This window comes from Scyliorhinus torazame, chromosome 7, assembly GCF_047496885.1.
Source record: "Scyliorhinus torazame isolate Kashiwa2021f chromosome 7, sScyTor2.1, whole genome shotgun sequence".
Lineage (NCBI taxonomy): Eukaryota > Metazoa > Chordata > Chondrichthyes > Carcharhiniformes > Scyliorhinidae > Scyliorhinus > Scyliorhinus torazame.
In genome coordinates, this window is record NC_092713.1 from 120,441,780 (window position 1) to 120,455,761 (window position 13,982).

Here is a 13,982-nt window from a genome sequence, read left to right on the forward strand (position 1 = left end):
AACTGCCACGACAGACATTACTGGAAGAGTTACTGGATGTAAGCATCCTAGATAAAGGGAACTGTAGCGACATGCATAAACGACTGGTAGAAAGGGCCGACACTGTACCGGATGCAACAAGAAAGAAATGGGAGGGAGACCTGGCGATTGAAATAGGGTGGGGACTCTTGGAGCGAAGCACTGTATAGGGTCAACTCTACCTCCTACGTGCGCAAGGCTCAAACTGACACAACTGAAAGTGGTATATAGAGCCCACTTAACAAGAACCCGGAGGTGGATGATAGATGTGAACGGTGCCAAGGAGGCCTGGCAAACCACGCCCACGTGTTCTGGTCTTGCCCCAGACTTGCAGGGTACTGGACAGCCTTCTTTGAGGCAATGTCCAAAGTGGTGGGGATGAGGGTAGAGCCATGCTGAAAATGACGGTCTTCGGGGTATCAGACCAGCCAGATCTATTCCTGGGGAGAAGGGCGGACGCCCTTGCCTTTGCCTCCCTGATTGCCCGTCGTAGAATCCTGTTCGGTTGGCGGTCGGCAGCACCCCCAAAGCTGCAGACTGGTTGTCCGACCTCTCCGAATGGAGAAAATCAAATTCGCCATCCAAGTGTCAGACGACTGCTTCCACAGAATGTGGGAGCCATTCACCCAACTGTTCCCAGATCTGTTTGTGGCCAATGAACAAGCAGAAGAATAGTCAGGTAGCCATGGGAAAATCAGGGGAAAGTAGCCAAGGCGTGAGAGGGAGGGATAAGCGGGGGGGCGGGAAGAGCGAGGAGACAGGGAACAATAGAGGGGAACCAGAGAGGAGGGGGGGAGGCAAGGGTATCCTAGCCGGAAGGAGAGCACGGGAAACGATAACAAACTTGGCAAGAACAGAGACCAAGGAAAATACGGGCGAAAGACGGGACGAACGGCCGAAGCCGAGGTGAACGCGAGACAACAACGGCAGCGAAAACCATCTGGGAGAAGCAAGTAACAACACCAACACCAGATCCATTCCCGTATTGCCCTCTCTGTATTGGACATAACCAATGTAATTGTTTCTCCGGCACCCAAATATATATGTACCTCCCCAGTTTCTCTCTCTTTTCCCCCCACCCCCCCACAAACAGGTGTCTACTTGTGTATTAAAAATAATATTGCTAACTTGTCAGAGTTGCTGTTGTTGAGCCTGTGCACAATATCGTACCAGTTTATTTTTTCTCTTTAGTTTTCTTCTCTTCTATGTATCTAAATTTTATTCTGTGTATGTAACGGTAAATATACTTTGTTTAAAAAACATTTATTTTTTAAAAAAGTTTGCTAATTTCCAATCTGCCGGGACCACTCCAGAGTCTTGTGAATTTTAGTAAATTATCACTAGTGCATTTGCAATTTCCCTAGCCATCTCATTTAGTACCCTGGGATGCATTCCATCCGGGCCAGGAGACTTGTCTATCTTTAACCCCATTAGCTTGCCCATCACTACCTCCTTAGTGATAACAATCATCTCCAGGTCCTCGCCTGTCATATCCTCATTTCCACCAGTCACTGGCATGTTATTTGTGTCTTCCACTGTGAAGACCGACCCAAAAAACCTGTTCAGTTCCTCAGCCATTTCCTCAACACCCATTATTAAATCTCTCTTCTCCTGCTCTAAAGGACCAATATTTACCTTCGCCACTCTTTTTTGTTTTATATATTTGTAGATACTTTTACTATCTGTTTTTATACTCTGAGCAAGTTTACTCTCATAATCTATCTTCCTCTTTATAGCTTTTATAGTAGCTTTCTGTTGCCCCCTAAAAATTTCCCAATCCTCTATCTCCCATTAATTTTTTGCCACTTTGTATGCTTTTTCCTTCAATTTGATACTCTCCCTTATTTCCTTAGATATCCACGGTCGATTTTCCCTCTTTATGTTGTCCTTCCTTTTTGTTGGTATAAACTTTTGCTGAGCACTGTAAAAAATCGCTTGGAAGGTTCTCCACTTGTTTCACCATAAAGTCTTTGCTCCCAGTCTACCTTAGCCAGCACTTCTCTCATCCCATTGTAATCTCCTTTGTTTAAGCACAGAACACTAGTGTTTGATCTTACCTTTTCATCCTCCATCTGTATTTTAAATTCCACCATATTGTGATCGCTCCTTCCGAGAGGATCCCTAACTATGAGATCATTAATCAATCCTGTCTCATTACACAGGACCAGATCTGGGATTGCTTGTTCCCTTGTAGGTTCCATTACATACAGTTCTACAAAACTATCGTGGATACATTCCATAAACTCCCCCTCAAGGCTGCCTTGACCAACCTTGTTAAACCAATTGACATGTAGATTAAAATCCCCCATGATAACTGCTGTTATAAATGAATGAAAATCATTTATTGTCACAAGTAGGCTTCAAATGAAGTTACTGTGAAAAGCCCCTAGTCGCCACATTCCAGTGCCTGTTCAGGGAGGCTGGTACGGGAATTGTACCCGCGCTGCTGACCTGCCTTGGTCTGCATTAAAAGCCAGCTATTTAGCCTACTGTGTTATACGTTTCTATTAGAACCCCCCTCGTTCTTCTGAACTCCAGTGAATACAACCCTAACCGATTCAATCTCTCCTCTTATGTCAGTACTTCCATCCCAGGAATTGGTAAACCTTCGGTGCACTCCCTCCATAGCTAGAACATCCTTCCTCCGATAAGGAGACCAAAACTGCACACAATATTCCAGGTGTGGCCTCACCAAGGGAGAGAGGCCGGCCCGCCGATTGGTGGGCCCCGACGCGGGCCAGACCCCTTCGGAGGCCCCCCCCCCCCCCCCACCAAAACAGGCCGCCCCCCCTCCCCCCCCAAGCGTTCCCGCAGAGTTCCCGTCGGCAGGACTCTTGTCGCATCGGGACGGCCACTCGGCGACGGAGAATCGGCGGTCCAGCTGATTCCTGCGGCCGCGCCAAATGCGCCGCTGCAAATGGCGCCGATTCTCCGCACCTCGGAGAATCGCGTGCCGGCGTCGGGGCACGGTTGCGCCGATTCTCCGGCCCGTTCCGGGGCTCAGAGAATCGCCCCCATGACATTTGGTTCCCTCTTCTAAATCATTAATATATATTGTGAATATTCTGCTGACGAGTGAGGGGCTTGGGCTAAGGGACAGAGAGGAGGTTGGGGGGCGGAGGCTGGCTGGGGGCGGACCGGTGGAGGCACAGAGCATGGGCTGGAGGCGGGCCCAAAAAAGGGGATGGCTGAACGGCAAAGTGGGGGAGGGGGGGGGGGGGGGGGGGGGGGGGGCGGCAATGACCCCCCCCAAACTAGGCTGATCACTTGGAATGTTCCAGGGTTAAGTGGGCCGGTCAAGAGGGCACGTGTGTTCACACATCTTGGGGGACTGTTAATGTTCCAGGTAATGTTGCAGGTGACGCACCTTAGAGTAACTGATCAGATTAGATTGAGGAAAGGCTGGGTCAGTCAGGTCTTTCACTCGGGACTAGACTCCAAGACTAGAGGGGTCGCGATCCTGATCAATAAGCGGGTGGTGTTTGAAGCGGGTAGAATAGTCTCTATGTGGGAGGTCGGTACATTATGGTAAGTGGGAAACTGGAGGGGGTGCAGGTGGTATTAGTAAATGTGTATGTGTCAAATTGGGATAATGTGGAGTTTATAAAGTGGATGCTGGGGAAGATACCGGGCCTGGACTCGCACAGGTTGGTCATGGGAGGGGACTTCAGCACAGTTATTGACCCTGGTTTAGACCGGTCAAGCTTGAAACCGGGCAGGGTGCCAGCAATGGCAAAGGAACTAAAAGGGTTCATGGAGCAGCTGGGGGGGGGGGGGGGGTGGATCCATGGGGATTTGGGCAGCCGAGGGTGAAGGAGTTCTCCTTCTACTCTCTCGTGCATAAAATGTACTCCCGGATTGATTTCTTTATTTTGAGCAAGGCCTTACTGGCAGGGGTGATGGACACTGGGTACTCGGCGATCACAATCTCAGACCATGCTCCGCACTGGGTTGACCTGCAGGTTAGTAAAGACAGTAACCAGCGCCCGCAATGGAGGTTAGATGTGGGACTTTTGCTGACGAAGGGGTGTGCGAGCGGCTGAGGAAATGTATTCAGAACTACCTGCAGGTCAACGACACAGGGGAAATTTCAGCAGCGGTGGTCTGGGAAGCACTGAAGGCGGTGGTCAGAGGGGAGCTGATCTCGATACGAGCCCATAGGGAGAAGGTGGACATGGCAGAGACGGATTAGTAAAGGAGATACTACAGATCGATAGGAGGTATACGGAGACCCCAGAGGCGGGGCTTTTAAGGGAACGGCGGAGGCTACAGGCGGAGTTCGGCTTGTTTTTAAAAAATATTTTTTATTTTTCACTTTCTCCCAAATTTACACCCACCAACAACAAACAATAATCAGTAACAAATATGTCAATCCCCATATCAATAACAACGATCCCATCCTCCCACCAAATCCCAAACATTAGCCCGCATGTTCACATAAACAAATGACAAAAAGGAATCAGGAACCACCCATAGTCACCATCAATACACACCGCCCCCCCCCCCCCCCCCAACTAATGTTCGATGTTATCCCCCCCCCCCCCCCCCCCCCGCAACGTTCACACACATCTTCTACTCCTTCAAAGAATCATCTCATCCGCGCCCTTGTGAGGTGTGCTCCGTATACCACCTTCAATGGAAAGAGTGTTTTAATACAGTTTTTAAGGAAACAAGTATTTACTTCCAGATATTGGGAGATAGACCCACTTCTCGTTGCAGAGTCTGCCTATCCTTCGTGTTCCCCTCTTGAGGTGAAACAGCAGTCTACCCTGTTCTGTGCTCATGCCTCCTGAATTGCATTTTACATTATTTTGCAGAGCCCAAACATTCTCTATGGATTGTTGGGGGACTCGAGAGCTCAGTTTGAGAACCACTTCTATTGCAGAAAGGGGCTGTAATACCAAATTAATAAAAAGAATCCTTTTATTAATTTGGTATTACAGCCCCTTTCATTTCTTACTTTCTCTACTGAAAACGTTCTTACCAGAATATAAAGTTGCCAGTCCTGTTCAAGTTTAAACTGCACTCCTCTGACAGCTATAAAATACACTGACTGCTAAATTAGTAACTAATTAAGGATTAAGTTTATTCGTTACTTGATCAGTGAAAATCAATATCTTATGGAACTTAATTCGAACAGTGTCTTTTTTTGCTTGAGTTTGTGATTGTGTATTTACTATATATAAAAAAAATGTAGTGCAGTAAGTCCATAATTTCACAAATTATAATTATGGTGGAACGAGGCCATTGCATATTTTCAGTCCCACATAATACTTCATACATTTTTAGTAGGCCAAACCCTTTTGCACAGATGATCTGATGATATGCAACATCATATGTTAAGAATCATGGCTTGATATGGTATTTTAATTCTGATGTGGAGAAGTTCATTGTTACAAAATTACACTTTGCTCCCTCATCCTAGCTTTACTATTTGTGATAACTTTTTTTAAATGTGTTTTCATTTTGACTTTTTCTTAACAACCAACCCTTATGTTTCTATGATCTATGGCTGTTTTTTAAAATTCCATCTTGGGATGTGGGCACCTCTGGCTGGGCCAGTATTTGTTGCCCATCCCTAATTTCCCTTGACCTGAGTGACTTGCTAGGCCATTCAGTGGGGGGTAGTTACCAGTCAACCATTTTGCTGTGTGGGTCTGGAGTCACATGTGGGCCAGACCGGGTAAGGAGGGCAGATTTCCTTCTCTGAAGGACATTATTTACCCAGATGGGGTTTTACGATAATCGGCAATGTAATGATTTTTTTTTAAATTCAAATTTCGCCCAGTGACAATACCACTATGCCACCACCTCCCCAAATGTAATGCATCTGGTATCATGAAACATTTTTGTAACCTCTTAAGTAGCCTGCAGTTACAGAATTGATTACTTTTACTGGTGATTTTGCAGAATGGAAGCTTCCTGCTTGGAACTGGCCCTAGAAGGTGAACGACTCTGTAAAACAGGAGACTGTCGAGCTGGAGTGTCATTTTTTGAAGCTGCAGTTCAGGTTGGAACAGAGGACCTGAAAACCCTCAGTGCCATCTACAGTCAGCTTGGAAATGCCTATTTTTATTTGCATGATTATTCCAAAGCACTTGAGTTCCACCATCATGACTTGACTCTTGCAAGGTAAGCATGTATTTTTTTTTTGAGAAATACTTTATTGAAATGAAAAAATAAAATGAAAATCACTTATTGTCACAAGTAGGCTTCAAATGAAGTTTTTCAAGTAAACAAAGAAGAAAAACAAAACCCAACAGCAAACAGTCACAACATCCTTACCCCCCCCCCCCCCCCCCACTCTACCCGCTGCCCCCACCTCTATTCCACAGCACCCCATGCATATCCGAGACATTGCCCTCTCCTATTTCCTGCTCGGAAATGAGTTTGTCCTGCAGCGCCGGAAACAAAGCCACCTCCTTCCTCACAAAGTACCTAGCCTGCAGATACCTGAACCCACTCCCCTTTAGCAATTGGTTTGTCCCCTCCAACTTGTCCAAATCTGCAAGCTTTCCTCCAACAAACAAATTCCTAAAATACTCTATCCCTACCTGCCGCCACCCCTGGAACTTCGCATCCAACCCTGCTAGGGCAAACCTACGATTGCTGCAAATTGACCTTCAAAGGGACATGCCTTTCATTCTAAAATGCTGCTGGCACTGGTTCCGCACCCTCAACACTGATACCACCATCGGGCCTGTCCCCCCCCTCAACCACCACCACCACCACTCCTCCAAGAACAAGCTCCTATCCTGCGGAGCCTTACCTGCCCACACGAACCTCAAAATCATCTTGTGAACCTTCCTAAAAAAGGATTTGGGTACAAAGATCGGGAAGTTGGTTTAGCACAGGGCTAAATCACTGGCTTTTAAAGCAGACCAAGGAAGGCCAGCAGCACGGTTCAATTCCCGTACCAGCCTCCCCGAACAGGCGCTGGAATGTGGCGACTAGGGGCTTTTCAGAGTAACTTCATTTGAAGCCTACTTGTGACAATAAGCGATTTTCATTTTCATCAGGTTCAGAAACAAAAACTTTGGTAACACCGTCATCATTACTGTCTGGATCCGACCAGCCAATGACGATGGCAGCAGATCCCACCTCTTAAAGCCCGCCTTCATTCCCTCCACCAACAGCACCAAATTCAGCTTATGCAGCTGGACCCAACTCTGTGTATCCCAAAATAAGAAACTTGCCGCTACCAGCCGAAGCTACAGCCTTCCCACACTGCTCCCCTGTCCCCAGGCATTAATTGGGAATATGACGTTTATACCCCGAAAAGAGACCAAACTCCCCATGATCCTGTTGAAGCTCCTGACGGGATGCAAAATATATAGGAGGAGATCATCTGTGTACAAAGAAACTCTGCTCCACACCCCTCCCTGGCCGACCACTCCCCTGCAACCCCCTCTTGTGATTCTTACCTGCCTCACCACCTACGCCCTCAGTTGGCAGTATCAGCTGACCTGGTCCATGGGATGGAGGATGATGACAACCCGCTCAGCGATGAGCTCTGGTGCTTTGCATTGTTTGTCAACATCTGACTCCTGCCCACGGTAGCATGTTCCACTTTCCACATGGGTAATCCGTGCATGCGAGTTGGTCGTTCCAAATATGGTCCCACCGAATCCTTGGGGTGACAGAGGTGGAGAAGGTAGGGGGGGAGGTGGGGGAGATGGTCTTTGTTGGTGGGATGGGGTGGGGTACCGGAGAGGTGGCTGAACTGATGTCCCTGGCCTCCGTCCACCTCCCACCCCCAGCATCTTTCCCGCGCCTCCACTGCAGCCAGCCTAGCCCAGTCCAGCCCATCCCTCACACCCTTCTGACAGAGCACCGAAGCAGGTTGAAATGTGGACAGGTGTTTATTGTGAAACGGTGAACATTTTTGTACAGGTTTGTGCCCTAGCCCATAATGCTATACTGTGCCAACCTAACTGGTGTTTACCATACGGGCCCTAATGCTACATCTAGGTGGATCCCCAGGAGGTAAATCAGGGGTGGAGGAGGCATGATGTGTTCCCGGTCTGTGACTTGGGTCCTCTTTGGAAACTGTCCTCTGCACTGACCGGGCCTGGATGGGCCCTGCAGTCGCTAGAGTGTCCCAGGTGGCATGGTGCCACCCTGTTCTGCCTGCTTTCCACAGATGCGCCATGAGGAGGATATAGTCCGAGGCGCTGTGGTGTTCCGAGCACCACCCCTGCGGGAGTCACCGGCACAGGCCCCATCACCTCATCCTCCGTTGGGGTGCCCTATGGCCCCCGAGCTACTCCTTGGGATGGGGGTGCAACCGGATCTAACCTCCTGGGGCTCCCCTGGCATTGCCAGTCCTGAAGGCCCGCTCCTGTCTTGGCCATGGTTTCAATGCTCATGGCCATAGAGCACAGGGAGTGGGCTACCTCCCTTTGGGACATCACCCAGTGACTGTGCCACCTTCTTCTGTGACTGGCTCATTTTGATCAGCACCTGGGCAATGCCGCCTAGGCCCTCAGTCAGTACCCATTGTGAGAGCCATGCTCTTGAATGCCGCTGCAATGTGAAAGTGACTCTTGTACATGGCTGTTTGTGATAGGACCTTCCTGTCCTGTGCCTCGGCCACCACCTGCACAGAGTGCCCCAGGCCTTGGACATCCTAATGCATGGCCAATACTGTTGCTCCCCAAGGCCTTCACTGTGGCACCATCCTTGCATTGTCGGCACCGCATCCTGCCTCCACAGGTGGTTGGACTCCTCCAGCTGCACCTGCAGGCCCTGGGTAGTTTAAAAAATAAATATATATATATTTATTAAAGTTTTTTTACCAACACAATTTTTCCCCCTTTCAAACAATAACCCCACCCCCCCCCCGTAACAAAATAACACTAAATCGCACTGAGCAAGATATATACATGGCGAAATGGTATATTTACATAGCTTTATACACTGGCTCTCTCCCGGACGTGCCAGTTCTCCTCCTCCTCCTCCTCCTCCTCCCCCGGGTTGCTGCTGCTGCTTACCGACCTTCCTCTAACGCTCCGCGAGATAGTCTAGGAACGGTTGCCACCGCCTGTAGAACCCCTGCGCAGACCCTCTCAAGGCAAACTTTATCCTCTCCAGCTTAATGAGCCCAGCCATGTCGTTTATCCAGGCCTCCAGGCGAGGGGGCTTCGCCTCCTTCCGCATTAGCAAGATCCTTCGCCGGGCTACTAGGGACGCAAAGGCCAGAATGCCGGCCTCTTTCGCCTCCTGCACTCCCGGCTCGTCCACTACTCCAAATATTGCTAGCCCCAGCTTGGCTTGACCCGGACTTTCACCACCTGAGATATTGCTCCCGCCACTCCTCTCCAGAACCCCTCCAGTGCCGGGCATGACCAAAACATATGGACATAGTTCGCCGGACTCCCTGAACACCTTCCACATCTGTCCTCTACCCCAAAGAACCTACTCAACCTCGCCCCCGTCAAGTGCACTCTGTGAACCACCTTAAATTGTGCCGGGCATGACCAAAACATATGGACATGGTTCGCCGGACTCCCTGAACACCTTCCACATCTGTCCTCTACCCCAAAGAACCTACTCAACCTCGCCCCCGTCAAGTGCGCTCTGTGAACCTTCTTAAATTGTATCAGGCTGAGCCTGGCACATGAGGAGGAGGAATTAACTCTACTTAGGGCATCAGCCCACAAACCTTCCTCGATCTCCTCCCCCAGCTCCTCCTCCCATTTACCCTTCAACTCTTCTGCTAGCGCTTCCCCCTCTTCTTTCATCTCTTGGTGTATTGCCGAAACCTTGCCCTCCCCGACCCATACACCCGAGATCACCCTGTCTTGAATTTCTTGTGCCGGGAGCAACGGGAATTCCCTGACCTGTCACCTCACAAAAGCCCTCACCTGCATATATCTAAATGCATTTCCCGGGGGTAACTCAAACTTCTCCTCCAGCGCCCCTAAGCTCGCAAACGTCCCAGCAATGAACAGGTTCCCCATACTTCTAATCCCTGCCCGATGCCAGCTCTGAAACCCCCCGTCCATCCTTCCTGGGACAAACCGATGGTTACCCCTGATTGGGGACCACACTGAAGCTCGCATCGCACCCCTGTGTCGTCTCCACTGGCCCCAGATCTTTAGCGTTGCCGCCACCACCGGACTCGTGGTGTACCGTGTCGGCGAGAGCGGCAGCGGTGCCGTCACCAGCGCCCCCAGGCTCGTTCCTTTGCAGGACGCCATCTCCAACCTCTCCCATGCCACCCCCTCTCCCTCCTTCACCCACTTACGGATCATCGCCACATTGGCTGCCCAGTAGTAGCCACCCAGATTCGGCAACGCCAGCCCTCCTCTATCTCTACTACGCTCCAGAAACCCCCTCCTTACCCTTGGGGTCTTATTCGCCCACACAAAACCCATAATGCTCCTCCCAACCCTCTTAAAAAAGGCCTTGGTGATCACAATTGGAAGGCACTGGAATACAAAAAGAAACCTTAGGAGGACCACCATTTTAATCAACTGTACTCTGCCCACTAGCGAGAGTGGCAACATGTCCCATCGTTTGAAGTCCTCCTCCATCTGCTCCACCAGCAGCGTCAAATTAAGTTTGTGCAGGGCCCCCCAGCTCCTAGCTACCTGGATCCCCAAGTACCGAAAGTTCCTTTCCGCCCTCCTCAACGGTAGGTCGTCTATCCCTCTTCCCTGGTCCCCTGGATGCACCACGAAGAGCTCACTTTTCCCTACATTGAGCTTATAGCCCGAAAAGTCCCCAAACTCCCTTAGAATCTGCATGATCTCCACCATCCCCTCCACTGGATCCGCCACATACAGCAACAGGTCGTCTGCATACAGCGACACTCGATGCTCCTCTCCCCCTCGGACCACCCCCCCCTCCATTTCCTGGACTCCCTTAATGCCATGGCCAAAGGTTCAATTGCTAATGCAAACAACAGGGGGGACAGGGGGCACCCCTGCCTCGTCCCTCGATATAGCCGAAAATACTCCGACCTCCGCCGATTCGTAACCACACTCGCCACCGGGGCTCTATATAGGAGCCTAACCCAGCTAATAAACCCTCCCCGAACCCAAACCTCCACAACACTTCCCAGAGATACTCCCACTCCACTCGGTCAAAGGCCTTCTCGCGTCCATAGCTGCCACTATCTCCGCCTCTCTCTCCACCGATGGCATCATAATCACGTTTAGGAGCCTCCGCACATTGGTGTTTAGCTGCCTGCCCTTTACAAATCCCGTCTGGTCCTCGTGAATCACCCCCGGGACACAGTCCTCGATCCTCGTAGCCAGCACTTTTGCCAGCAACTTAGCATCCACGTTGAGGAGCGAGATCGGCCTGTACGACCCACATTGCAGTGGGTCCATATCCCGCTTCAGACTTTTACCACTTGTGACTTGTGCGCAGGCCCGGCATACGGAAGCAGGTGGTAGCCCCCCCCCCCCCCCCCCCCCCCGCTGCCATCTTGTTGGCTGGAATGAGTGTGTGGGGAGTGGATTGCTAATATGCAGCTGCAGCTTGTCAACCTCTCGAATGGCAATCCTGATCCCGGTGAATTTGGATGCTGTTTTCCATTGGAATCGATCGTGTTCCATGTGGTGCTGGTGCTAGCCCATTAATGGTTCATGAATTGCTCCGGGACCAGCACCAGTTTAGATGTCATGGAAGTCCACCTATTCAGTCCTGGCATCAACTCTGAAACGGAGAAACCTGCCCTTGATCTGGTGCATTCGTTCAAGGAAAAGCAAGCTTTCTCTTTACCTCCCAATGGGGAACAATCATCCAATGCTTGACGAGAGCCAGGAATATTTAACACTTGGAACTCACCTGCACCCTTGCTGTTAGTTTTCTAGTCGAACCCAGTGGGTAAAAAATGCTGGTCTGGCAATAGTTGAATTTTGTGTAATAAGAGTCTGCAGGAGGAGACAGAAAGGACTGTTCCAAGGTAGTTGGTTAGGTGGGGCGACTGATAGGGCAAAATAGATTGTGGTTGAGGGGGTAGGGAAGGAGAGCAAAGTCTATGGCTGAGGTGTCCAAGATTTCCTTGTGGGGCTTGGAGGAGTGCTGTGGCTCCTTTTGGCCCCTATGAAAAGAGCAATTAAAATAACTTGCCATTCTCGGTCTGTTAGTCTTGCATCTAGGTTGGCCTGGCAGAGTAACCACAATGTTTTTCCTGCACAGACCTGAGGTTAAAATTTTATTCAAAGCGTGGTGATGTTATTCGAATGTAATCTGCATGTTTAAAGTGGCACTGAGTCTTCCAGTGGGCGTCCTGTCCTGCTTAAACAGATGGTTAAATATATATCTCTGTGGGACACATTGAATTCAAAGGAGAGAAGTCAGTGTCCCGATTTTATAAAATTTAATTTAATATTTTTTTTATACAGCTCCCACCCGATTTTTGCCAAGCTTTACGGAAGCTATGCCTTGCAGCTAAGATTGTAGTGGAGATGTTGACGCAGTTCTTCACACACTATGGCCTACCCGTAGAAGTATAATCTAACCAGGGTTCTAACTATATGTCCAAAATTTTCCAAGACATAATTTGTAGTTTAGGAATCGAGCAACCACAGTCGACCACCTATCACCCACAAACTCAGGGGAGCTTTGGAGAGATATCCTCAGACTCTCAAAACCATGATTAGGTCCAAAAGATTGGGAGAAGAGATTGGATTTTTTATTTGGCACCAGAGATTGTCCAAACAAATCTCCTGAGTTTAGCCTATTTGAATTGGTCTATGGCCATGAAGTACAGGGTCTGTTAAAGCTGATGAAAGCAAAGTTTCTAAAACAAAAAGACAAATCCCCAATGTTGGATTATGTGTCCACATTTATGGAAAAACCCACAGGAGGTCAGGTAGCCCAAGAGCATTTAAAGGTTTCAGGAGAAAGAAAGAAAATGACAAACATGCAGGTCCAGAAGATTCCAAGCTGGAGATGAGGTAATGGTATTGTTGCCTTTGCAGGACAAACCACTGAAAGCGAAATTCAACAGCTCCTATAAGGTTGTTAGGAGGATGAGTAAGGTGACGTAACCTAATAAATACTTGAGACTGTAGGAAGAAAGGACCAATTATGCCATATAAATATGTTGAAGAAATATCATTGTAGGGAAGGAACTAGTGTGTCATGTGGTAGAAGTAGGGAAAGAAATGAAAATCGCTTATTGTCACAAGTAGGCTTCAATGAAGTTACTGTGAAAAGCCCCTAGTCGCCACATTCCAGCGCCTGTTCGGGGAGGCTGGTACGGGAATTGAACCATGCTGCTGGCCTGCTTTGGTCTGCTTTAAAAGCCAGCTATTTTAGCCCAGTGTGCTAAACCAGCCCCTAGAGATCGACAGTTCACAAAAGCAACCCTCCTGCGGTCCGACTAGCAAATATGGTAATACTAGAATACTTGGATACTGAGTTTGCCTACTTAGAAGAAGAGCAATGCAACAAAAGATCACGTCAGGATACTACAAAAGCATAAGATTTGTCAGGGACACACTGGGGCGCACTACTTTAATTGAACATGATGTAGACATAGGTAACTCCAACCCGTTAAAACAACATCCATATCAACTGAACCCACAGAAACTAGCTCAGATAGAAGCAGAATCCAAAACATGTTGGAGAATCATTTAATTGAGTCAAGTAAGAGTAGCTGGAGATCACAGGTCATGTTCGAACAACCCGCATCTGTATAGACTACTGCAAGGTCACTACCATCAACAAAACAGATCTGTACCTGATTCCCAGGTTGGAGGACTGTATCAATAGAATAGGCAGTGCCTCATGCCTTTTGAAAATTGATTTGTCAATGGGGTGTTGGCAGGTTCCTTTAATGCCCATCGCTAAAGAAATATCTGCCTTTGGGCCTCCAAGGGGATTGTATTAGTGTAAAGTGATGTTGCTTGGATTTTAAAATGCACCAGCTACATTTCAACAATTCCTACATCAAGTAGTGGCTAACGTGCCTAACTGTAAGTGGTCTATTTGGACGATGTGGT

The 13,982-nt window shown here is 48.9% G+C and overlaps 1 protein-coding gene across 4 annotated transcripts in view; it reads left to right on the forward strand.

Annotated features, from left to right (window-relative positions):
- gpsm2 (G protein signaling modulator 2) overlaps positions 1 to 13,982 on the forward strand; it is a 118,595-nt gene that overhangs the window by 17,562 nt on the left and 87,051 nt on the right. For all 4 annotated transcript variants that reach the window (XM_072511410.1, XM_072511411.1, XM_072511408.1 and 1 more), the window contains exon 3: positions 5,929 to 6,150. In XM_072511410.1, the coding sequence (XP_072367511.1) occupies positions 5,929 to 6,150 (222 nt within the window). The remainder of the gene's footprint in view (positions 1 to 5,928; positions 6,151 to 13,982) is intronic.